Source organism: Mastigoproctus giganteus, chromosome 1, assembly GCF_048544385.1.
Source record: "Mastigoproctus giganteus isolate SK-2022 chromosome 1, ASM4854438v1, whole genome shotgun sequence".
Taxonomy (NCBI): Eukaryota; Metazoa; Arthropoda; class Arachnida; order Uropygi; family Thelyphonidae; genus Mastigoproctus; species Mastigoproctus giganteus.
Genome location: NC_143575.1, coordinates 184,146,945 through 184,167,238, shown reverse-complemented (window position 1 = coordinate 184,167,238; position 20,294 = coordinate 184,146,945). Strand labels below are relative to the sequence as shown.

At 38.6% G+C, this 20,294-nt stretch overlaps 1 protein-coding gene across 1 annotated transcript in view; it reads left to right on the top strand.

Moving 5' to 3' along the window:
- The first annotated feature begins 8,947 nt into the window (after positions 1 to 8,947).
- Positions 8,948 to 20,294, top strand: part of Orc3 (origin recognition complex subunit 3) — a 381,867-nt gene continuing 370,520 nt past the window's right edge. Inside the window, exon 1 of the mRNA XM_090390090.1 lies at positions 8,948 to 9,417. Within this exon, the coding sequence (XP_090246216.1) occupies positions 9,385 to 9,417 (33 nt within the window). The 5' untranslated portion in view covers positions 8,948 to 9,384. The remainder of the gene's footprint in view (positions 9,418 to 20,294) is intronic.

Sequence of the window (20,294 nt, the reverse complement as noted above, 5' to 3'; positions counted from 1 at the left end):
ATTAGTGGAGTTCCCCAGGATTCAATGCTCGGCCCATTGTTGTTTCGTGTATTCATCAATGATACTGATGAAAGTATATTAGGATTAATGTCCAAGATTGCATATGATACAAAGGTTGGCAGGGTTGTTAACGACAGTAAAGACATTATGCTACTCCAACTGGATCTAGATAAGTTGGGCAAATGGGCTGAGAAGTGGCAACTGTAGTTTAACATTAATAAATCCAAAGTACTGCATATGGGTTGCAATAACCCAAGAGAAACGTACCAACTGTGTGGTACTACACTCAGGGAAGTGTAAAGTGAAAAAGACCTGAGGGCAATTGTGTACTCAAATATGAAGTTCGCTGAGCAATGCAGATGGGCTGCCAGGGCAGGTCATGGAGCCTTGTCAATGATATATGGAATTTTGCTAGCAGGGACAGGGCGGTGATAATCCCGTTGTACAAGGCAGTGGTCAGGCAACACGTAGAGCTGTCTCACTCTAGGTGTTGCAGGTCTGGGGGCCTCATTTTAGGAAGGATGTAGATTTGCTAGAAAGAGTACAAAGAAGGGCATAAAGTTTGGTGAGGATAAAAAAGGGGTGCTCTTAGCAAGAAAGCTTTAAGTTCTGCAAATTGCAGCGTCTGGAGAGTAGACACCTGCGAGGTGATCTGATTGAAGTGTAGAGTGCCTTGAATGGGTTGAGCAAGTTGAATGCTGATGCGATTCATCCTATTGCTCAGATTAAGGACCTGAGTGGACATAGATTCAAATTGAGGAAAGACAGTTGTAGAATAGATGTGGGAAAATTTTCCTTTAGCCAGCGGGTGGTTGATTGATGGAACAGACTTCCATCTGTTGTTTTGGAAGTTGATAGCCTAAATAAACTTAAAGCTGAGCTGAACAGGTTTTTGGAACGAATGGAGGGGTGAAACGGGAGTTTTTTTTTTTTGTTTTTTTGGCTGATGCTGCATAAGTTTGCATTCTTGCATGGTATGCCTTTTTTAATGCTAATGCAGCATGAACAAAAAAAAAATTCATGCAACCATTCTTTCTAAAAGTTTGCCCATTTCCTTCTTGAATTAATTTAAGCTATCAATTTCCACAACGACAAATGGAAGTTTGTTGCAGCAATTAACCACCCTCTGGCTAAAGGCATTTTTTCGCACATATATTCGACAGCTGTCTTTACTAAATTATTATTAAATATTAGCCATACGGTGCAAGGAAGCCTGAGGCTCATGCTGCAGCAGGCAAAAAAAAAAAAAAAATTGTGTAATCCAGAGAGAGAGAGAGAGAGAGAGAGAGAGAGAGAGCAGTAGAAGGAAATCACTAAGAAAGAGAAGGATTATTATTATTATTATTATTATTAGCAATATGGCGCAAGGAAGCCTGAGGCTCCCGAGTTATCCTAAAAGAAAAAGAGAGAGAGAGAGAGAGAGAGAGAGAGAGAGAGAGAGAGAGAGAGAGAGAGAGAGAGAGAGTATCACCAAGTAAAAGAAGAATGATGATATCCAGCTCAGGACAATGGGTGTGCCAAGCTCACCAGATATGAGCCCCTGGGGTTAAATGATGATATCCGGCTGAGGACCCTGGGTGTGCCAGGTCCATACTCCCCAGATGCGAGCTAAATTTGAATTTATGCCCCTTATGTTCGTAATCAGAGCAAGCGGAACAATCCCATCAGAATTCAGCGTGCTCACCGCATTCAAGGTCTTATACACCTCAATCTCATCACCTCGCAGGTGCCTATTGTCCAGCCGCTGTAATTTTCAGAATTGGTGAGGGGTACGAAGGGGTAATAGAACCCCTTCGTTCCCCTCATCTATCTTGTCGCCCTTCTCTGCACACGTTGAAGCAACACTACATCCTTCCTAAAATGAGGCCTTTACACCTGTACGCTATACTTTAGCCATGGCCTGACAAAGGTATAATCACTTCCTTTTTCCTGCTAGCAACATTTCTGTATATCATTCAAAAAACCCCATGACCTGCTCTTGCAGCCTGTCTGCATATCTCAGAAAACTTCCACTCTGACTGCTCAATTACTCCAAGGTCTTTTTGATTTTCTACCACCCTAAGTATAGTACTACACAGTTGGTACGTTCCTCTGTGGTTAATTGTACTCATATCAATATTTTGAAATTGTCAATGCTAAACTTCAGTTCCACTTCTGCCCAAATTTTCTAGATCTAGATTTTCTAGAGCCTATCTACCCAAATTTTCTACATCCTGTTGCAGTAACCCACTCACCAGATGTGAGCTAAATTTGAATTTATGCCCCTTAGGTTCGAATTTATTTGAATTTATGCCCATTGCGGTGTTAATGACAGAGTTACTGTCATTAGCAACCCTGCCGACCTTTGTATCATCTTCAAACTTAGACACTAATATCATTGAAAAATGTACAAAACAACAGTGGGCCGAACACCGAACCGTGTGTGACTCCAATAATAGCATTATTCGACGATGAGCAGCGGCCATTGATTACCACTCTGTGTCTTCTCCCACTCAATCACCCTTTTTTCCATTGTAGCATCTTTTCCTTATTATCATTCTGCTCCAATTTGTACAGTAGTCTTCCATGCATAACATTGTCAAAGCTTTCCTCAAATCCAAGTATATGATATAAAAATTATTTTTTACAAAGGAACTTAGTTCCAGTTCCTTTGTAACCACAGCATAGTATCAATTCAAATTTGTCAGACAAGACTTTCCCTTAAGAGAACCATGCTGTGTCTGAATTAATGCTGTATACTTGTCTAGATGATCCTGCAATGCATCTTTAACCAGTGACTCCATTATTTTACCTAGGACCGAAGTTAAACTAACTGGTCTGTAATTAATCACAAATCCCCTTTTGTGAATTCAGTATACATGTGCACATCTCCAGTCCATGGCGATTTCCCTTAAGTCTATAGATGCTTTCATAATTATGGCTAAGGGTTTGCTTAGTTCCTTTGCTGCCTCCTTTATTATAACTGGACAGATCCCATCCACCTCATGAATCTTTCTTATGTTTAATTTGAACAATTTTTCCTCCACTTTGCACTCAATTATTAAAAAATCATTAAGCACGCTGATACAGTTTGATAAACCTCTGGCATTTGCATCCCCTCTTAGCGCCCCATACATGAATATAGATGCAAAATAGTCATTCAATTTGATAGCTATCTGAGCAGGATCATCAACAGTCGAACCATCGATATCAAGTGGACCAACCTGATTCATCCCCTTCCTTTTAGAGTTTAGTAGTAGTAGTAGTTGCATGTGATGCAAGGAAGCAAGTGTATAAGCTTATGCAGCATCAGCCAAAAAAAAAAAAAACAAAAAAAAAAAACACACCATTCCCTCCAAATGCCTGTCCAGTTCCTCCTTAAATTTATTTAACCTGTCAACTTCCACAACGGCAGATGGAAGTTTGTTCCAGCAATTATCCACTCGCTGGCCAAAGGCAAATTTCCGCACGTCTATTCTACATCTGTCCTTTCTTAATTTGAATTTATGCCCCATTAGGTTCGTAATCTGAACAAATGGAAGGATCCCATCAGAATTCAGCGTTCTCAACCCATTCAAGGGTTTATATAAGTAAAGAAGTCCTTTCTGTTTTTCTTAGCATCCTTTGCCGCCTTCGCTTGTTTAATCTCCTTTTAACTTGATTGCAGACTAGCTTATATCCGCCACAGGCTTCTGTTTTGTCTGATAATTTAAAAGTATCCCATGCATTTTTCTTGTCTGCCACGAGTCTCTTTAGTTCATTTGACAACCATTTAGGCCTAAATCTTGAACAGTATTTCTTAATCGGTATGAAAAGCCTTCCACGATTAATGCCTTACATGTGTCCCACTTAGAATTTACTGTTGGTAAAGTCATCAGTTGGTCCCACTGTACAGAATTTAAAAACTGTCTGAATCCACTGTAGTCACCTTTACGGAAGAAAAAGCCCTCCCCTTTATGCCGGATGGTAATTACATCTTTAAAGTAAATCCCACATCTGTACACTGTGGTCACTGTCACCTGGTAGTTCCTTTGCCTGACTTCTTAATACACGAATAATCACTGCTGTATGTACTTATACATGCATGTCTTCTTTCTCTTACTAACTCTGTGACACAGCCAATGTATTCATTTGTTCCATCAACCAACAACATGGACTGAAGTCGCATACACCTTGCTTCATAGGCTGCCTAAGTAACAATAGTAGCAGTGGAAGAATCACCACTGAATCTTCAAAAGAATCACACAGAATCAAAGAATCATTAGCATTAGCATTAGCATTAGCATTAGTAGAGGCATTTGATGCAAGAAAGCAAGCTTATGCAGCATCAGCCAAAAAATAAAATAATAAAATAAAATAAAATAAAATAAAAATAAATAAATAAAAAATAACCACTTCCACTTCACTCCTCTGTTCGTTCGAAATACCTGTCCAGCTGAGCCTTAAACATATTTAGGCTATCAACTTCCACAACAATGGATGGAAGTCTGTTCCACCAACCAACCACCCGCTGGCCAAAGGCAAATTTCCTCACGTCTATCCTACATCTGTCTTTCCTCAATTTGAATTTATGCCCTCTCAGGTGATTTTTCTGAGCAAGAGGAAGAATCCCATCAGCATTGAGCATGCTCAAACCATTCAAGGCTTTGTACACCTCAATCAGATCACTTCGCTGGTGCCCCGTCTCCAGACACTGTAATTTGCAAAACTTAAGCCTTTCTTCGTAAGAGCACCCCTTTGTTCCATTCACTAATCTTGTTGCCCTTCTCTGTACTCGTTCCAGCATCTCTACATCCTTCTTGAAATGAGGCCTCCAGACCTGTATACAGTACTCTAGGTGTGGCCTGACCTTTGCCTTATACAAGGGAATAATCACCTCCTTATCCCTGCTAGAAAAATTCCTATATATCATCGACAATACACCATGAGCTACTCTTGCAGCCCGTCTGCACTGCTCAGAAAACTTCATTTCTGCCTGCACAACCACCCCCAGTTCTCTTTCATTCTCTACCACTGTCAGTGTAGTACCACAGAGTTGATATGTTGCTCTGGGGTTGCTGTTTCCCATATGTAGTACTTTACATTTGTCAATGTTAAACTTCATTTGCCACCTCTCAGCCCATCTGCTCAACCTTTCCAGATTCTTTTGCAGTAGCATAGTGTCAGTAGTGTCCTTGACAACCCTGCCAACCTTCGTATCGTCTGCAAACTTGGACTTTCAGCTTGATATACCATCATCAATATCATTTATAAATACAGAAAACAATAATGGACCCAATACTGAACCCTGAGGGACTCCACTAATAACATTAGTCCACGATGAGCAGTGTCCATTGATTACCACTCTCTGCCTTCTCCCCCTCAACCACTCCTTTATCCATAGCAGCAATTTGCCTCCAATGCCACACTGCTCCAATTTGTGCAGCAGTCTTCCATGTGCAACAGTATCAAAAGCCTTTCTAAGATCCAAGTATATAATATCAAAGTTATTCCCTACATCCAGTTCTTTTGTGACTGCATCATAGTATCCAATCAAATTGGTCAGGCAAGACTTCCCCTTAACAAAACCATGCTGTGTCTGAGCTATAACTGAAGTCTTGTCTAGATGATCCTGCAGTGCTTCTTTAACCAGTGCCTCCATTAATTTCCTGGGAACAGAAGTTAAACTAACAGGTCTATAATTACTTGTGTCGCCTTTTGATCCTCCTTTGTGAATTGGAGTCACATTTGCACATCTCCAGTCCATGGGTACTTCCCCTGAGTCCAAGGAAGCTCTCATAATTATGGCTAAGGGTTTGCTTTACTTCCTTTGCTGCCTCCTTTAATATAACTGGATAGATCCCATCCAACCCCAGGTGCCTTTCTTGTATTTATCTTCAACAATTTCTCCTCCACTTTACTCTCAGTTATTACAAGATTCTCTAGCTTACTGCCAGAGTTCAATACACCTCTGGCATTCCCCTCGCTGAATAACTCCTCATGTGTGAATGTCGATGCAAAATATTCATTTAGTTTGTTAGCTACCTGAGCAGGATCATCAACAGTTGACCCATCGATATCAAGTGGACCAATCTGATTCATCCCCTTCCTTCTAGAGTTTACATAAGTAAAGAACTCTTTGCTGTTTTTCTTTGCATCCCTTGCCAAAGATTTCTCGTAATCTGCCTTTGCCTGCCTAACCTCCTTTGTAACTTGGTTACAGATCAACTTGTATCTATCATAGGCTTCTGTGTCATGTGGTAATTTGTATGTATCCCATGCATTTTTCTTCTCTGCCATATGTCTCATTAGTTCATCTGACATCCACTTAGGCCTAATCCTTGAACAATATTTCTTAGTTGGTATGTAAAGCCTAGTAGCTTCCAAGATAAGTTCTTTGAAAGCTTCCCATTTTGAATTTGCTGTTGGTAGCATCATCAGTTTGTCCCACTGTATAGAATTTATATACTGTCTCAGTCCATCGTAGTCGCCTTTACGAAAGCAATAACCCTTCCCTTTACCCCTAATGGTAGTTACCTCTTTGAGTAAATCCCACTTCAGCACACTGTGATCACTGCCACAAATTTGTTCATTTACCTGCAGATTCTTAATGCATGAAGAATCACTACTGATAATCAAATCAAGAGTATTACTCCCTCTAGTTGCCTCCCGAACATGCTGATGTAGAAAACAATCATCCAACAAATCCACAAAAGCCTTGCTAGTTTGTGAGTGACCAGCTCCCAAATTCCAGTCTATATCTGTAAAATTAAAATCCCCCATTATAAGACTCTCTGATTTACTGGCCCACTCTATTTCCCTGTACAATTTCTTATTATACTCATCAGAGTCATTAGGCCTATAGCACACTCCTACTCTCAATTTTGATCTCCCAATGCTTATGTCACCCCAAACTGACTCGACACTGCACTGTCCAGCAATGTCGACTGGCTTCACTTCTTTGGATTTTATGTATTTCTTAACTAATAGCATAACCCCTCCTCTCTTCCTATCCCTTCTGTAGACATTGTACTCCCCAAATTCCAGTTCTGCATTCCTTATATCTGTGTGACACCACGTCTCTGAAATCCCCACAATATCTGCCTTTGATGTTTTGAGCAATACCTCAAATTCATCAAATTTATTTACTATACTCCTAGCATTGGTGTATACGCAAGTATACAGGCACCTGTTCTTTTTCTTAGCTACCCTAACACAACCCATGTGTTTACTTGTACCCAAATGATTCCCAGCAGTCTCTGAAATATCCTGTATCTTATTTTCCAGGCTGCGGCTCATTCCAATAGAAGCAGTGCAAGAATCACTTTCACCTCTGCCAGTGGCTACTGTTAATGTATTAGTCCTTGTATCCCCCCAATCTAGCAGTTTTCCGACCCACCTAACACTGCCTCGATAGCATCTACAAACATTCTTGCACCCTTTCTATTTAATCACACAGTATTAGTAAAATAATAAGAGGAGTACTTAACTATTTAATCACACAGTATCATCTCTGCCTATGGCTTTAGTTAAACTATCAGTGAGAGTATCTTCCCAAATAAAAATAAACCACACAAATAAAGTAGAGCATAACATATTAAAACATGCAAATTGGAAAAATTGAACATTGAGGGTGCAGTGCCGATTTTTTCTGAAAGGGGTTCGCTGGTCTAATGCACCCAGAGACCTATTGAAAATGATCCCAAATTGGCACAACACCATAACATTTATTATTGCACACTAATCTCTGAACTCTATTAGCAGCCTTGAAATTTAATTGTACTATTTGGGTTATTCAAGTGGCTCCCTTCCCCATGTGTATAATATTCGTCAATGACATGTGTTCTTTGATAGGTTGTTTGTTTTATGAAGAAAGATCTAACTTTTCGGGGCGATGAGAGAGAGAGAGAGAGAGAGAGTCTGAACGATGAATCTTTTTCATCCTGAATATAGTTCACGTGGAAATGTGTCATGTTTAATTAATCGTGTATGCTTCTTTCTATGTTGTTTTCTGTTTTTCATTTTATAATATGTTGTATGCGTCTTATGTTATGCCATCCTCTGTAATTTGCGTACGCCACTTACGTTTGAATTAATGCAGCTATAGCAGTGACAAAGGGACATGTCGTTTTTCATCACATCGAGTCACCTCGTTATATAATGTGAAGAATATTGGTATGAAAAACGTAGTCTGAAGTTTCTGATGGTGGGCAGGAGCGGGAGTGCAGTAGCACACGCTCTTTGAGTAGACCGGGGTTCAAGCCCCTGACTGCTGAATACGGTCAATCTGCCAACCCGCACTGGACCAGCGTATCAGATTATGGTCCATTTCCCTCAACATGAATTGTTGAGGAGGCTTCCATCCTGCAGTGGGTTGATAATGGCTGCACTTTACTTTACTTGTCTTGCTGGAGATATACAGTATATTCTTAAAACTAGTAGAATACCGAAATCCAATATTATTTTCTGGGGTCTGTCGCCGAAAACGCAATCTCTGGTAACCCTCCCTTTATAAAGCTATATATAAAGTTCATATATAGCTTTATTCCCCGTAGCCCTTCTTTTCCTGTGATCGCCCTCCCTCAGTGAATAGCAATTTGATTTTACGTTTGGATATGTTTAATATTCCCTGAATTCTGTAGGTTAAAATCATTTAATTTTTTGAAGTTAGAGGAATTCTTTAGTGTGTTATGAGATACTCTTTATTGTTATTTAATACTGTTCGGTGATAAAAATTTTATTAAGACATGTTAACTCATTTATTTATTAAAAACCGAAACCAAAAGAAATGTTGAGATAAAATTTATTATTAGTTTATTACCAGGTTGTCCACAGTAACATATTGCTTTTCTGTGGGCCACAGAGTAGTAAGACGAGTGCTGGTATTGTGCTGTGCAGGTGTTTTGATCTTTCGGTGTATTGGCAGATCGCAGGTGGTTTGATCTTTCGGTGTATTGGCAGATCGCAGGTGGTTTGCTGCACAGGGTGTAGTAAGATAGATAGTAGTAGATACCTTACTACTCTGTGATTTGCTGTGCTGTTTTTCGCGGTAGTTTTGTCTGCATAGTTCACCTTTCATGTTGCGAATCAAGTATCTTTGAATTAATATACAGTATTTAGTTGCACCGTTTTGCGTGGAAAGTGAGCGTGCCGCGTGTCACAGAGAAGTAGCATACCTACTTCTGTGTGCTTCACATCACAGAGTAGTAACCTATCTTACTTCTCTGTGGTATACTTGCTGTTAGCAGGGCGACCAACACTCATGGGCTGCAGTCAAGTTTCCGTTTCTTATTTTAAGTTATGAGACTTCATTTTATGCTTTGCAGCCTTTGTTGTTATGAATGTGAAGTTAACCTGATTACGTTTGTTATAACTTCTTGAATTCTGAAATTTAAATATTTTGTAAAGGCCCACCGGTGGATATTGATGATGTCTGGATTTTCTCTGTCTTTGTCAAAGGTGACATTTGTCATGTAAAATTTAATTTATTCATTTGAATTTTGCTTTAAGAAACGATAAGAGAAACGCTAGATTTTTTATTTATTTTTATTTTTTATATCGGATAAATCACAATAGTAATTAAAAATGTGTATTTTTTTACTTTTGCGAGTTCATATACACGCACGCAGAGTATTTTTAAAGCTTGCCTTAGGTGGAAACCCCTCTAGCTGTCGCACATCTAAAAGTCTCTCTCTTTCGTTTTCCATGATACCATGGAAATGTTTGGAATAAAGCCAATAAATTATTTAAAATTTGGCACTTCGAATTGTATTCATTGTCTTGTCAGTATAGTGGATATAAGAAAAACAACATACAGTGTATAGTTTTTTAGCATTTATTTTTTTTATAAAATAACATCCAAACGTTTAAAAATTATCACAGTAGCTAATAGGTATTTTCATAAGCATATTAATGCACACGTATCCCGTAGAATATTTTAAAAAATATTTTTTAAGTTTAAAAATGTTTCCATCGTGTATATTATGTCTAATTCTTCAGCTAATATTATGTTTAATTCAATACTGTTAGTATTGAATTAAACATAATATTAGCTGAAGGTAATGAAAATTCATTATCACATACTAATATACTTAATAAAATTAATATGTATAGGCCATGCTGAATTAAGATAACCTAGTTGGGCTAACTTGATTACCAGATTCAGAAGCACAATAATACTTATGTCAAAGCTCCATTAAAAAAGGAAAAAAAACCACATACACTCACATATATATACAGGCACATATAATGTCCAATTGGTATAATTACAATGGCATTAACGTTGCACATAAGTATTCATTAAACTATAAGCTAAAATCTAACCTATTACTACTACTAATATATATATATATATATATATATATATATATATATATGTACACACATGGTGGAAACATTTTTAAACTTATTTTGAAGTTGTAAAATAAAAGTTTAAAAGGAAAACTAATAAAAACCTTATTGTTTTCATTATACTCTTTGTTTTAAAAATATTTTTAAAAATTTGAATTTTTTAAAAGTATTAAAGAATTTGAGAGCCGATTAGATTTTACCACTTTCCTGCACTTGATTGAATGCATTAATCAATTAAGTGCATAATGTATGCGAATCAGATCCTCTTAATCAAGGTTGTTGTATTATGGTTTTAGGAGCATCAGTGACTAAGGCCATATTGTCCCTTATATACTGTCTGTAAATTGCATATGTTCTCTGATCAATTTTCTGTTTGTTGCATGAAAAATCCGAGTTTCTGGGTGATTAAACCATGTTAGCCTTTCCTGAGACTGACTAACTCAATTGCATCATGAAAAAGGGCCATAAGAATTCCTTACTTTATTAACAGAACTTAAACTCAGGTCTTGTCTACCCGGTAAGGGGTGAACAGTGATTCTACCAACTATGGCACCCACGAGGGCAAATCAAGGTTGTATTTAGTTGATCCCAAGTCTCTGAGAGGATTTAAAAGCTGGCATGCAAATAAAAGTTGACAGTAAATCTGCAAATGAAATCAATAGCATTATATGCTGATGTAATAATAAAGGTTTACTTTTATTTCATTTTTTGTTTTGTCTACAACGACGACAGCCACACATGGCATTGAAGTGCCAGTGCCATTTGGAAACTTTATCAAATCAGTAGTCTATTAGTGATGATTGTATTTGGCATACTAGGCTGTACTAACTGAACACTACTACTAAAAAAATGGCAAAAAAACTTATAAAAATAGGAATTTCTCTTACATGTTCAGCCAAGCAAAATGTAAAGTCTACTAATAACAGTGAAACAATAGTCAACAAATATCCACCAAAAACTTGTAATTCAAATTGTGTTATTCTCCAGCAAATTATAATCCAGTTAACACACTTTAAACTGGAACAGTGATATGTAAGATGTGAAATTGAAACCAAAAATAAATTAATATTAGATATATAAGTTCCTTTAGAAGTAATTTTTCTGACCTCAGATGCTCATTCTTATTACAAACACATGGCATTAAAACTTAAAATCCACACTTACATTACTTTGATGGCAATTTAAATTTCCAAATTTTTCCTTTCTCTGTGTGCGTGCGTGCGTGCATGCTGTCATGGCTTTTGCTGAGTTAATGGTAGAAAGATAATTTCTAATGAATGCTGTCCAATGCATGGAGAAATGGAGAGTGCAAAGAAAAAAAAAGTTCCAAAACTGATGCTATTGGAAAATTGGCACTATTCCAGAATACGAATCTGACTTCATAATGTGATGGTCACTGATGATTCTGAGAAGATATAAAAGCTGGTATGGTGAATGCAGTCAAATTGGTACTCCAAAAAGGAAAGTCATACTTTTTTTTTTAACCAGAACAACTGCAGCTCCATGATAGCACTTAAAGAATATATAGTCCCCCATGACAATATAGAGGTTTTACCATTTGTTGCTTTTTGAAGAGGCTTGAATTAGATTTGCATCGATCACCAGAGGAATTTCAAAAATCCTCTTCATTCAAAGCTGTAGTTAGTTGATCTCAAGTCTCTGAGAAGATTTAAAAGCTGGTATGGTGAATGCAGTAAACAGGTCTCAAAATGGCAGATTATGAGAAGTCTGTGATAAAAAATGCAAATAAAAGCAGAAAGACTTCTATGCTTATATTAACAGAGAATAGTAATAGCCATATGGTTCAAGGAAGTTAGTCTTTTGTTACCTTGGCCAAAAAAAAACAGTAAATATATGCTTACCTCCTCACATGTTAGCTATCCGGTTCACCTTTGAATTTACTCAAACTGTTACCCTCAACTACCTGCGAAGGTAACCTGTTCAGGCAATCAACGACTTGGATAAAAGAAAACTACTACAATCTAGTCTAAACCTCTTCCCCTGTAATTTGAATTTATGCCCTGATGTTCTGGAATTCTCAATAACAGTGAAAATTGCACTTTCTTTTATGTTACTAACCACTCAGAACTGTATAAACTTCAATCAAGTCACCTCTGAGGTGCCTGGTTTCCAAGTTCTCTAGCCCACATAATCAGAGTTTTTCTTCATATGGGCATCCTTTTGCTGAACTCGCCATGCGAGTTGACCATCTTTGGACCTTTTCAAGAAGCTCAGTCTTTTTTCAGATGTCTGCGTACTTGAACGCAGTGAATAACATCAGTCCACTTGATGTCAGTGGGCTAATCGTTGATAATCCTTCTCAGATTGCCGACAAATTGAATAGGTATTTTGCATATAAATTCATACATGAGAAATCTTTAGGGAACGGGTTTCCAGAAGTTTATCAAACTGTAACGAGGAGCTGAATAACTGTGATAACTGAAAGGAAAGTGGAAGAGAAATTGTTGAAGCTGAACATAAAAAGGCACCTGGGATTGACAGAATCTATCCAGTTATTAAGGGAGGCAGCAGAGGAGGTAAGCAAACCCTTAGCCATAATTATGAGAGCATCCATGGATTCAGGGAGGTCCCTATGGACTGGAGATGTGCAAATGTATCCCCAATTCATAAAGGGCGATTAAAAGGTGACGAGTATTTACAGACCCGTTAGCTTAAAGTCTGTTTCAGGGAAAATAATGTAGTTACTTGTTAAAAGAAGTAATGCAGGACAATCTAGACTGGAATGATACTGAAGTCACATCATGGATTCATTAAGGGGCAGTCTTGTCTAACCATTCTGATAGGTTATTATGATGCGGTGACCAAGGAATTGGATGCAAAAAATAATTTTCATATCTTATACTTCGATTTCAGAAATGTTTTTCATACTGTTGCACATACAAACTGGAGCGATGTGGCATTAAGGGCAAGTTACTACTATGGATAAGTGAAAGAAGACTGAGTTGTATCAATGGCCACTGCTTTTTGTGGACTAATGTCATTAGAGGAGTCCCCTGGGTTCAATGCTGGGCCTATTGTTTCAATATTTATTAAGGATATTGATGAAGGTAAATCAGGCTTAATGTCAAAGTTTGCAGGGTGGTTAATGACAGTAATCAGAGCAAGCTTGTGCAACAAGATCTAGGAAAATTAGGTCAGTGGGCTGAGAAATGGTAGTTGAAGTTTAGCTTAGACAAATTCAGGTACTGCATATGGGTACCAGTAATCCCAGAGTAAGTTATCAACTGTGTGGTACTGCAAAGGAAAAAGACTTGGGGGTAATTGTGCAGTCAGATATGAAATTCTCTGAGCAGTGCAGACATGCTGCCAGGTGAGCTCATGGAAGTTTGCTGATGATATACAGAAGCTTTGCTATCAGGGATAAGAATGTGATCAACTCCATGTGCAAGGGCATGGGTAGGCTGTATGCAGGTCTCACTTTAGGAAGGATGTTGATCTGCTGGAATGGGTGTAGAGAAGGGAAATGAGATTGGAGAGAGGAACAAAGGGGTGCTCTTACCATGAAAGGTTCCAGTTCTGCAAATTGTAGCATCTGGAGACTATTCTCCTGTGAGATGATCTGACTGAGTTGTTTAAAGCCTGGAATGGATTGCATAAGCTAAAGTTAATGTCACCCTTCCTCTTGCTGAGACTACACATATGAGAGGGCATAAATTCAAGTTGTGGAAGGATGGTTGTAGGTTAAATGTGCCTTTAGCCAGCTGGTTGTTGATTGTCCATCTGTTGCTGTGGAAGTTGATAGCTCAAATATATTTAAGGAAGAAGTAGACAAACTATTGCAGGTAAAGGATGGATAAGTGTGTATTTTTTTCTTTTTTGGATGATGCTACATAAGCTTTCTTTCTTGATTACTTTCCTACTGCTGCTACTTCTTCTACTACTACTAATTTAATTAGAATTGGCATTAGTAGTGGCAAATAGTACAAAAAAGCAGTTTTATATATCAGCAAAAAAAAAAAAAAAAACACTTTCCATCTCATCCTCCATTCCTTTCAATAGTTTGTCTAGTTCTTCATTGAATTTATGTCAGCTATCAACTTCCAACAACAGATGGAAGTTTGTACAAGGAATCAACCACCCACTGGCTAAAGGTAAACTTTTGCACATCTGTTTTGCAAGTCTTTCCTCAGTTTGAATTTTTGCCCCCTAATTTTATTTTATTTTATTTTTTTATGTAAACCCCAAACACAAGAGGTATTAGAACCTATAGTACTTAGTACTGTGCTTGGGTTGGAGGTTGAGAAGATGAAAGAAGATATTTGTTGATATTGGACTTGAACTTCTGTAGACTGTAATTTTCAGGAAATACGTATGAAGTAAGGTTGTTCCAGAAAACGGCAGTTGAATGAATAAACGAGGAAGATGAAAAGTTAGTTCTGTGAGTTTGAAGTTGGACAGAAAATGGATGTTGGCTGGTGGCTGCACGTGTTTGGACTGTTTTGAAAGAGAGAGTAGGAATTATAGAAGCCAATTCAGAAGAACAGTGCCCATGGAAATATCTATAAAAGAGGCATGCAGCAGAAACAGTATGTCTCAATTAACCTAACTGCACTCTTCTGAATGGAATCAAGAAGCCTGAAAGAGGTTTTGGGGGCACCACCCCAGATGTTGGAACAATATTCCTTGGTAGGGAGGATTTGCGATTTATACAGGGTGAGTAGCTGTTTGGAAGAAAAGTAACGCCGAGAGCGAAAGAGAAAACCAAATTTTTTAGATGCAGAGGAAGCAATATTTGTAATGTGCTTGTGCCAAGAGAGATTAGAAGTCAGGGTAATCCTCAAAAGAGATATATCATTTTGCCTAGAAATCGGAGTGTCATCAAATATAAGCATAGGAGCAGAAGAATCCTTTTTTGCGAGATATAAGACAAGACTGAGTTTTAGAAGGATTGAAATCAACTAAGTTATCTCTACCCCACTGGAGAATTACCTGAAGATCTGCATTTAAGGAATTGGGAGCAGATATTCGAGAAGTTGAAGCTGATCAAGCAGGGCAAGGTTTCTCAAAATGGAAAGTGGAATGCATTGTGCTATCATCAGCAAAATTATGGATAGGATTTCCAGTCAATGGAAAAAGGTCATTAATATACAAGAGAAAAAGAGTGGGGGGAAAGAACTGAACCTTGGGGGACACCGGCATTAGTGGAGAAGTTAGAAGACAGAGCGCTATCTACCATCACCCTCAGTGAGCGATCAGAGAGAAAACTGGATAACCAATTATTAAAAACAGTTGGCAAACCATAAGATGGAAGCTTGTTTAGAAGACCTTTATGCCAAACACGATCGAAAGCCTTTGAGATGTCAAGAGCAACTACTTGTGTTTCACCGAACCTTTCCATTGAATTAGTCCATAAATGGGTAACATAAGCCAGAATATCACCAGTGGATCGACACTGACGGATTCCATACTGGCGATCGTTGATCAGATGGAAGGTTTCTAGGTAGTTTAAGAGTTGGCGGTTAATGGATTTCTGTATTACTTTAGAAAGAGTAGAAGTAATTGCAATGGGACGATAATTGGATGGGAGGGATTTGTCACCTTTTATAGGAACTGAGCTGGATATGAGCAAATTTCCAAGCAGAAGGAAAAACACCTTTCGAATAAGAAAGTGAAAAAAGGCGGCAAAGAGAATAGGAGTAAGTTCAGAAGCACAGATTTTGAGAACAAGTGGAGAAATACCATCTGGACCTGGAGCTTTCTTGGCATCAAGATTTGTCAAAATCCTTCTGACATCCTTTTGACGGAAGACCACAGGAGGCATTGAATGGATCATATTGGGAATGGTGGGAGGTGTTTTACCAAGGTCATTAATACATGATTTGGAAGAAAAATGGGATGCTAGCAGGTCAGCTTTATCCTTGGCTGAAGTGACAACGGAACCATCTGGTTTGGACAGAGGTGGGAGCAGAGATGGGCAAAAGTTGCTGCGAATAACTTTGGCAAGAGACCACCAGAATGCTCGGCTACCATTAGGTCAAGAAGCAAGTTTTCTACTCTTAGCCTGTTCAAACTCTAGTTTAGACTGATTAATAACTGCTTTACAATTGTTGCAAGCTTTGGTGTAGGCAGAAAATGGAGCTGAAGAATTAGAAACAAGCCAATTACGATATGCAACGTTCTTCTCTTGAATAGCCTTAGCACATTTATTGGAAAACCAAGGTTTAGATAAAGGACGAGATTTTAAAGAGGAGTGTGGGATAAAGGATTCCATTCTTACAAGAATAATTTCACTGACACGATCTGAGCAAACGTTGACATCAGAAGTTTTGAAACAGTAATCTGACCAAGGAAAAGAAGAAAATAAATCTCGCTGGTCATCCCATTTTGCATTCTTGTAATGCCAAACAATGCGAGGTTGGAAATAGCCATGAGATAAAAGCTCCATTGGAGAAGAGACAATCACCAAGTTGTGATCTGAAGTGCCTAAAGGACCTTTCACTTCGAACGTGTACTTTGAAGGGTTGTTTGTGAGAAAAAGATCAAGCGGGTTGGCTGTATGATTAGGATTGTCCGGTATTCTTGTAGGTAAATGAACAATCTGTGCAAGGTCCTTATTAATTGCAAAAGCCTCAGCATCTTGACCAGCTGGGTCGGTGTGACTAGAAAACGGATGCCAGCTGGAGTTGTGAACATTAAAATCACCAAGGAAAATTACCTCACTGCTAGGAAATTTTGGCTGGAGAAAGTCAAGTTGCAAAGAGAGGAAGTCAAAGAGCTCCAAGTGATTAGTGGATTGGGATAACGGTACAGACAACAGATTAATTTGACACAATGTGGTAGAGAGATTTTAAGCCAGAGAAGATCGAAGAGAGGAGATTCCAAATTACCAAGTCTCTGACAGGGAATATCAGAACGGACATATGCACAAGTACCACCTTTGAGGCGAAAGGAATCATACAGCGAATAATTTGGGCATCTGAGATGAGCAGTAGTTGAATCAACTGATAACTGAGATTCTGTCAGAAAAGGTACATGGGGTTTGGTAGACTGCAAGTGGAAATGGACATCGTTGAGAGATTAGAATTGTGACCACTATATTTGTGAAATGAATTAGGAAGTGTTTAGGAGGTTTAGATCTTTTCACAGTTAAGCTTATTCTATTAGTTTGACAATTAATGGTGTATTCAATAGTAAGAAAAAGTGGGTGGGACCTGCTGTATGAAGTAATGAAATTTTTGATATGGCATACACATGGTAAGAATATACCCAGATCCCTGACATAACATGGCCTCGACAATGCCCCCCGCACACACACACTACTCTGACTACCTCCAGTCACTATCTGGAAGAGCAAGATTATACACCAGCTGATCTGGAAGCCTCCTAGAGAGTTAACAATATGTTCGTTCTGGTGTACTAACTAGCGGCCGGCCTGCGAACACCGTTTTAGAGCCGTACCCTCGAAATGTAAGGAATAATGGACCTTGCCACGATGTTCATCATAACCTCAAAAGTCATCGATCATACTGCATGATGGAAGAGATGGGGAAGGGTTGACCGGAACTTAGCTCTAGAGACTAAACATGGGTTCCACCACCTGAAGCCTTCATTAAGCAAAGTGGTGGTATTGCATCGGTTGATGAGAGTCATCTACCACCTTGTACTGCCTGGTAACATAGAGGGCCGCATTCCTCCATGTGGTGTGGGCGCCACACCTCGACCCCTGGTTACGTTGGTTCACACCTGGGTGGTCACCCACCATGTACTTGTGCATGGAGGTTATACCCAGGATTACTAACAGTCCCACCATTGTGAAGGTGCAAGCAGAGGAATTGGCTGTCACAGACCGACCGGACTTCTCGGAAATTGGGTCCACTTGACTTGAATGTCACCTGAATATCAGTTCCATCAGCGTTTTAGACTCCCAGGTAGCGACTACAGCATGTCTGGCATATCTGAGAGAATGTCTGTGACAACCTCAAGGACCAAATGTGTGTATTCTGAGCAAGAGGAAGTATCCAATTAGCATAGAGCTTGTTCAATCTGTTCAAAGTCTTAAACACCTTAATCAGATCACCTCACACATGCCTAGTCTCCAGATATTGCAATTTTCAGAACAGAAGCCTTTCTAGATAAGAGCACCCCTCTGTTCTCCTAAACAACCTCGTTGCCCTTCTCTGTACTCATTCCAGCAGCTCTATGTACTTCCCAAAACGAGGCCTCCGGTCTTGTATGCGGTACTCAAGATGTGGCCTGACGACTGCCTTATACAATAGGATAATCACTTCCTTATCACCAGTAGCAAAATTCTTGTTTAACAGTGCCAAAATCCCATGAGCTGTCCTGGTAGCCTGTGTGCACTGCTCAGAGGACTTCATATCTGATTGTACAATTATCCCTAAATCCTTAATATTTTCCACTAACCTGAGTGTAATACCTTTCAGTTGGCATGTTATTCTGGAGTTATATATGCAGTAATTTGCATTTGTCAATGTTAAACTTCGATTGTCATTTCTTAGCCCATCTGCTTTTCTAGATCCTGTTGCAGCAGCATACTGTCCTTACTAAAATCCAAGTATATGGTATCATTAACAACCCTACCAACCTTTATCATCTGCAAACTTGGACATTAAGCCTGATATACCTTCATCAATATCATTGATAAATACAGAAAACAACAATGGGCTCAACTTGGACCCCTCAGCATCTCCACTAATAACATTAGTCCATTGATTACCACTCTGTCTCCTCCCACTCACCCATCCTTTAATCCATTGTAGCAACTTGCCCTTAATGCCATACTGCTAAAACTTGCACAGTAGTCTTCCATGTGCAACAGTATCAAAAGCTTTCCTAAAATCCAAGTATATGATATCAAAATTATTTTTTGCATCAACAGTAAACCCCCGCTATTCGCGGGGGTTATGTTCCTGAGAAATGCCGCGAATACTGAGTTATGGCTCCCATATAAAGGGGTTCCGTTCCAAAGTATGAAATATATAAGAAAAACTAGTTTAAAATTTTGTCTATGTATGTATGTATTATATGTATCTTCATAATATGACCATTATAAATGCAAGCATAAGGCATCGAAATGAAAATAAGAAACAATTTAATATTAAATGTAATATTTATTAGAAATTTCAAACAAATCTTTCAAACCAGCGCCTTTGCTAGCTAAAAAACTTATCCAGCCAGTGCTATCACCAGTTTCGCTAAAGTGTTGATAAAGGAGTTTTGCCTTTTCACGAATGATGAGTGAACTTAACGGAATTTTATTTTGAGTTCGGTCTTCTATCCACAGATTTAAAGCTTTTTCCATTTTTTCTAATTTAACATCACGAGTTACAGAGCAAATTTTTGAAGCAATTATCGCATTTTCACGGACACTACGGCCGATTTTTGCTTCCGATTTTTTGATTGATTGTACCGTTGACTCATTGATTTTATAATGTTTTGCCACTGAGGAGACACTTTCACCATTAGAAATTTTGTCTAATAACTCAATTTTATTCGCCAATGTCATCACCTTCTTTGATATTTTCACATTTCCCTTGTTATTTGTAGCCATATTTTTGTACGGGTTAGAAAGAAGTTGTCCACCTTCTTCCGTTAAAACACTCGAAAAAGTCTGTTTTACACTGAAAAACGGTAGATTTATCACTTTTGTAAGCATATCAATTTATAAATTGATATGCTTACAAAGCATATAAATTAAATAAATTAAACAAACGGCGAAATATTCCATGACAAGTGCATAACACATAGTGAACAAGGATTAGCAAGAAGCACCCACGCTCGCGATTTTGGCACCCCTCTCCCCCCACCCACTGAGCACTGTTTTGACCGGGAAAGATAATTTTAGCCACGCCCATGTTTTTTTTTTTATACGGCGCTTTAAAATTCACATTTTTTTAGGTTTCATTTTATATTAAATCAGCGATCGCAAATACGCGAAACCGCGAATACTGATACCGCAAATAGCGGGGATTTACTGTATTTCCTTTGGACCACATCACAGCATC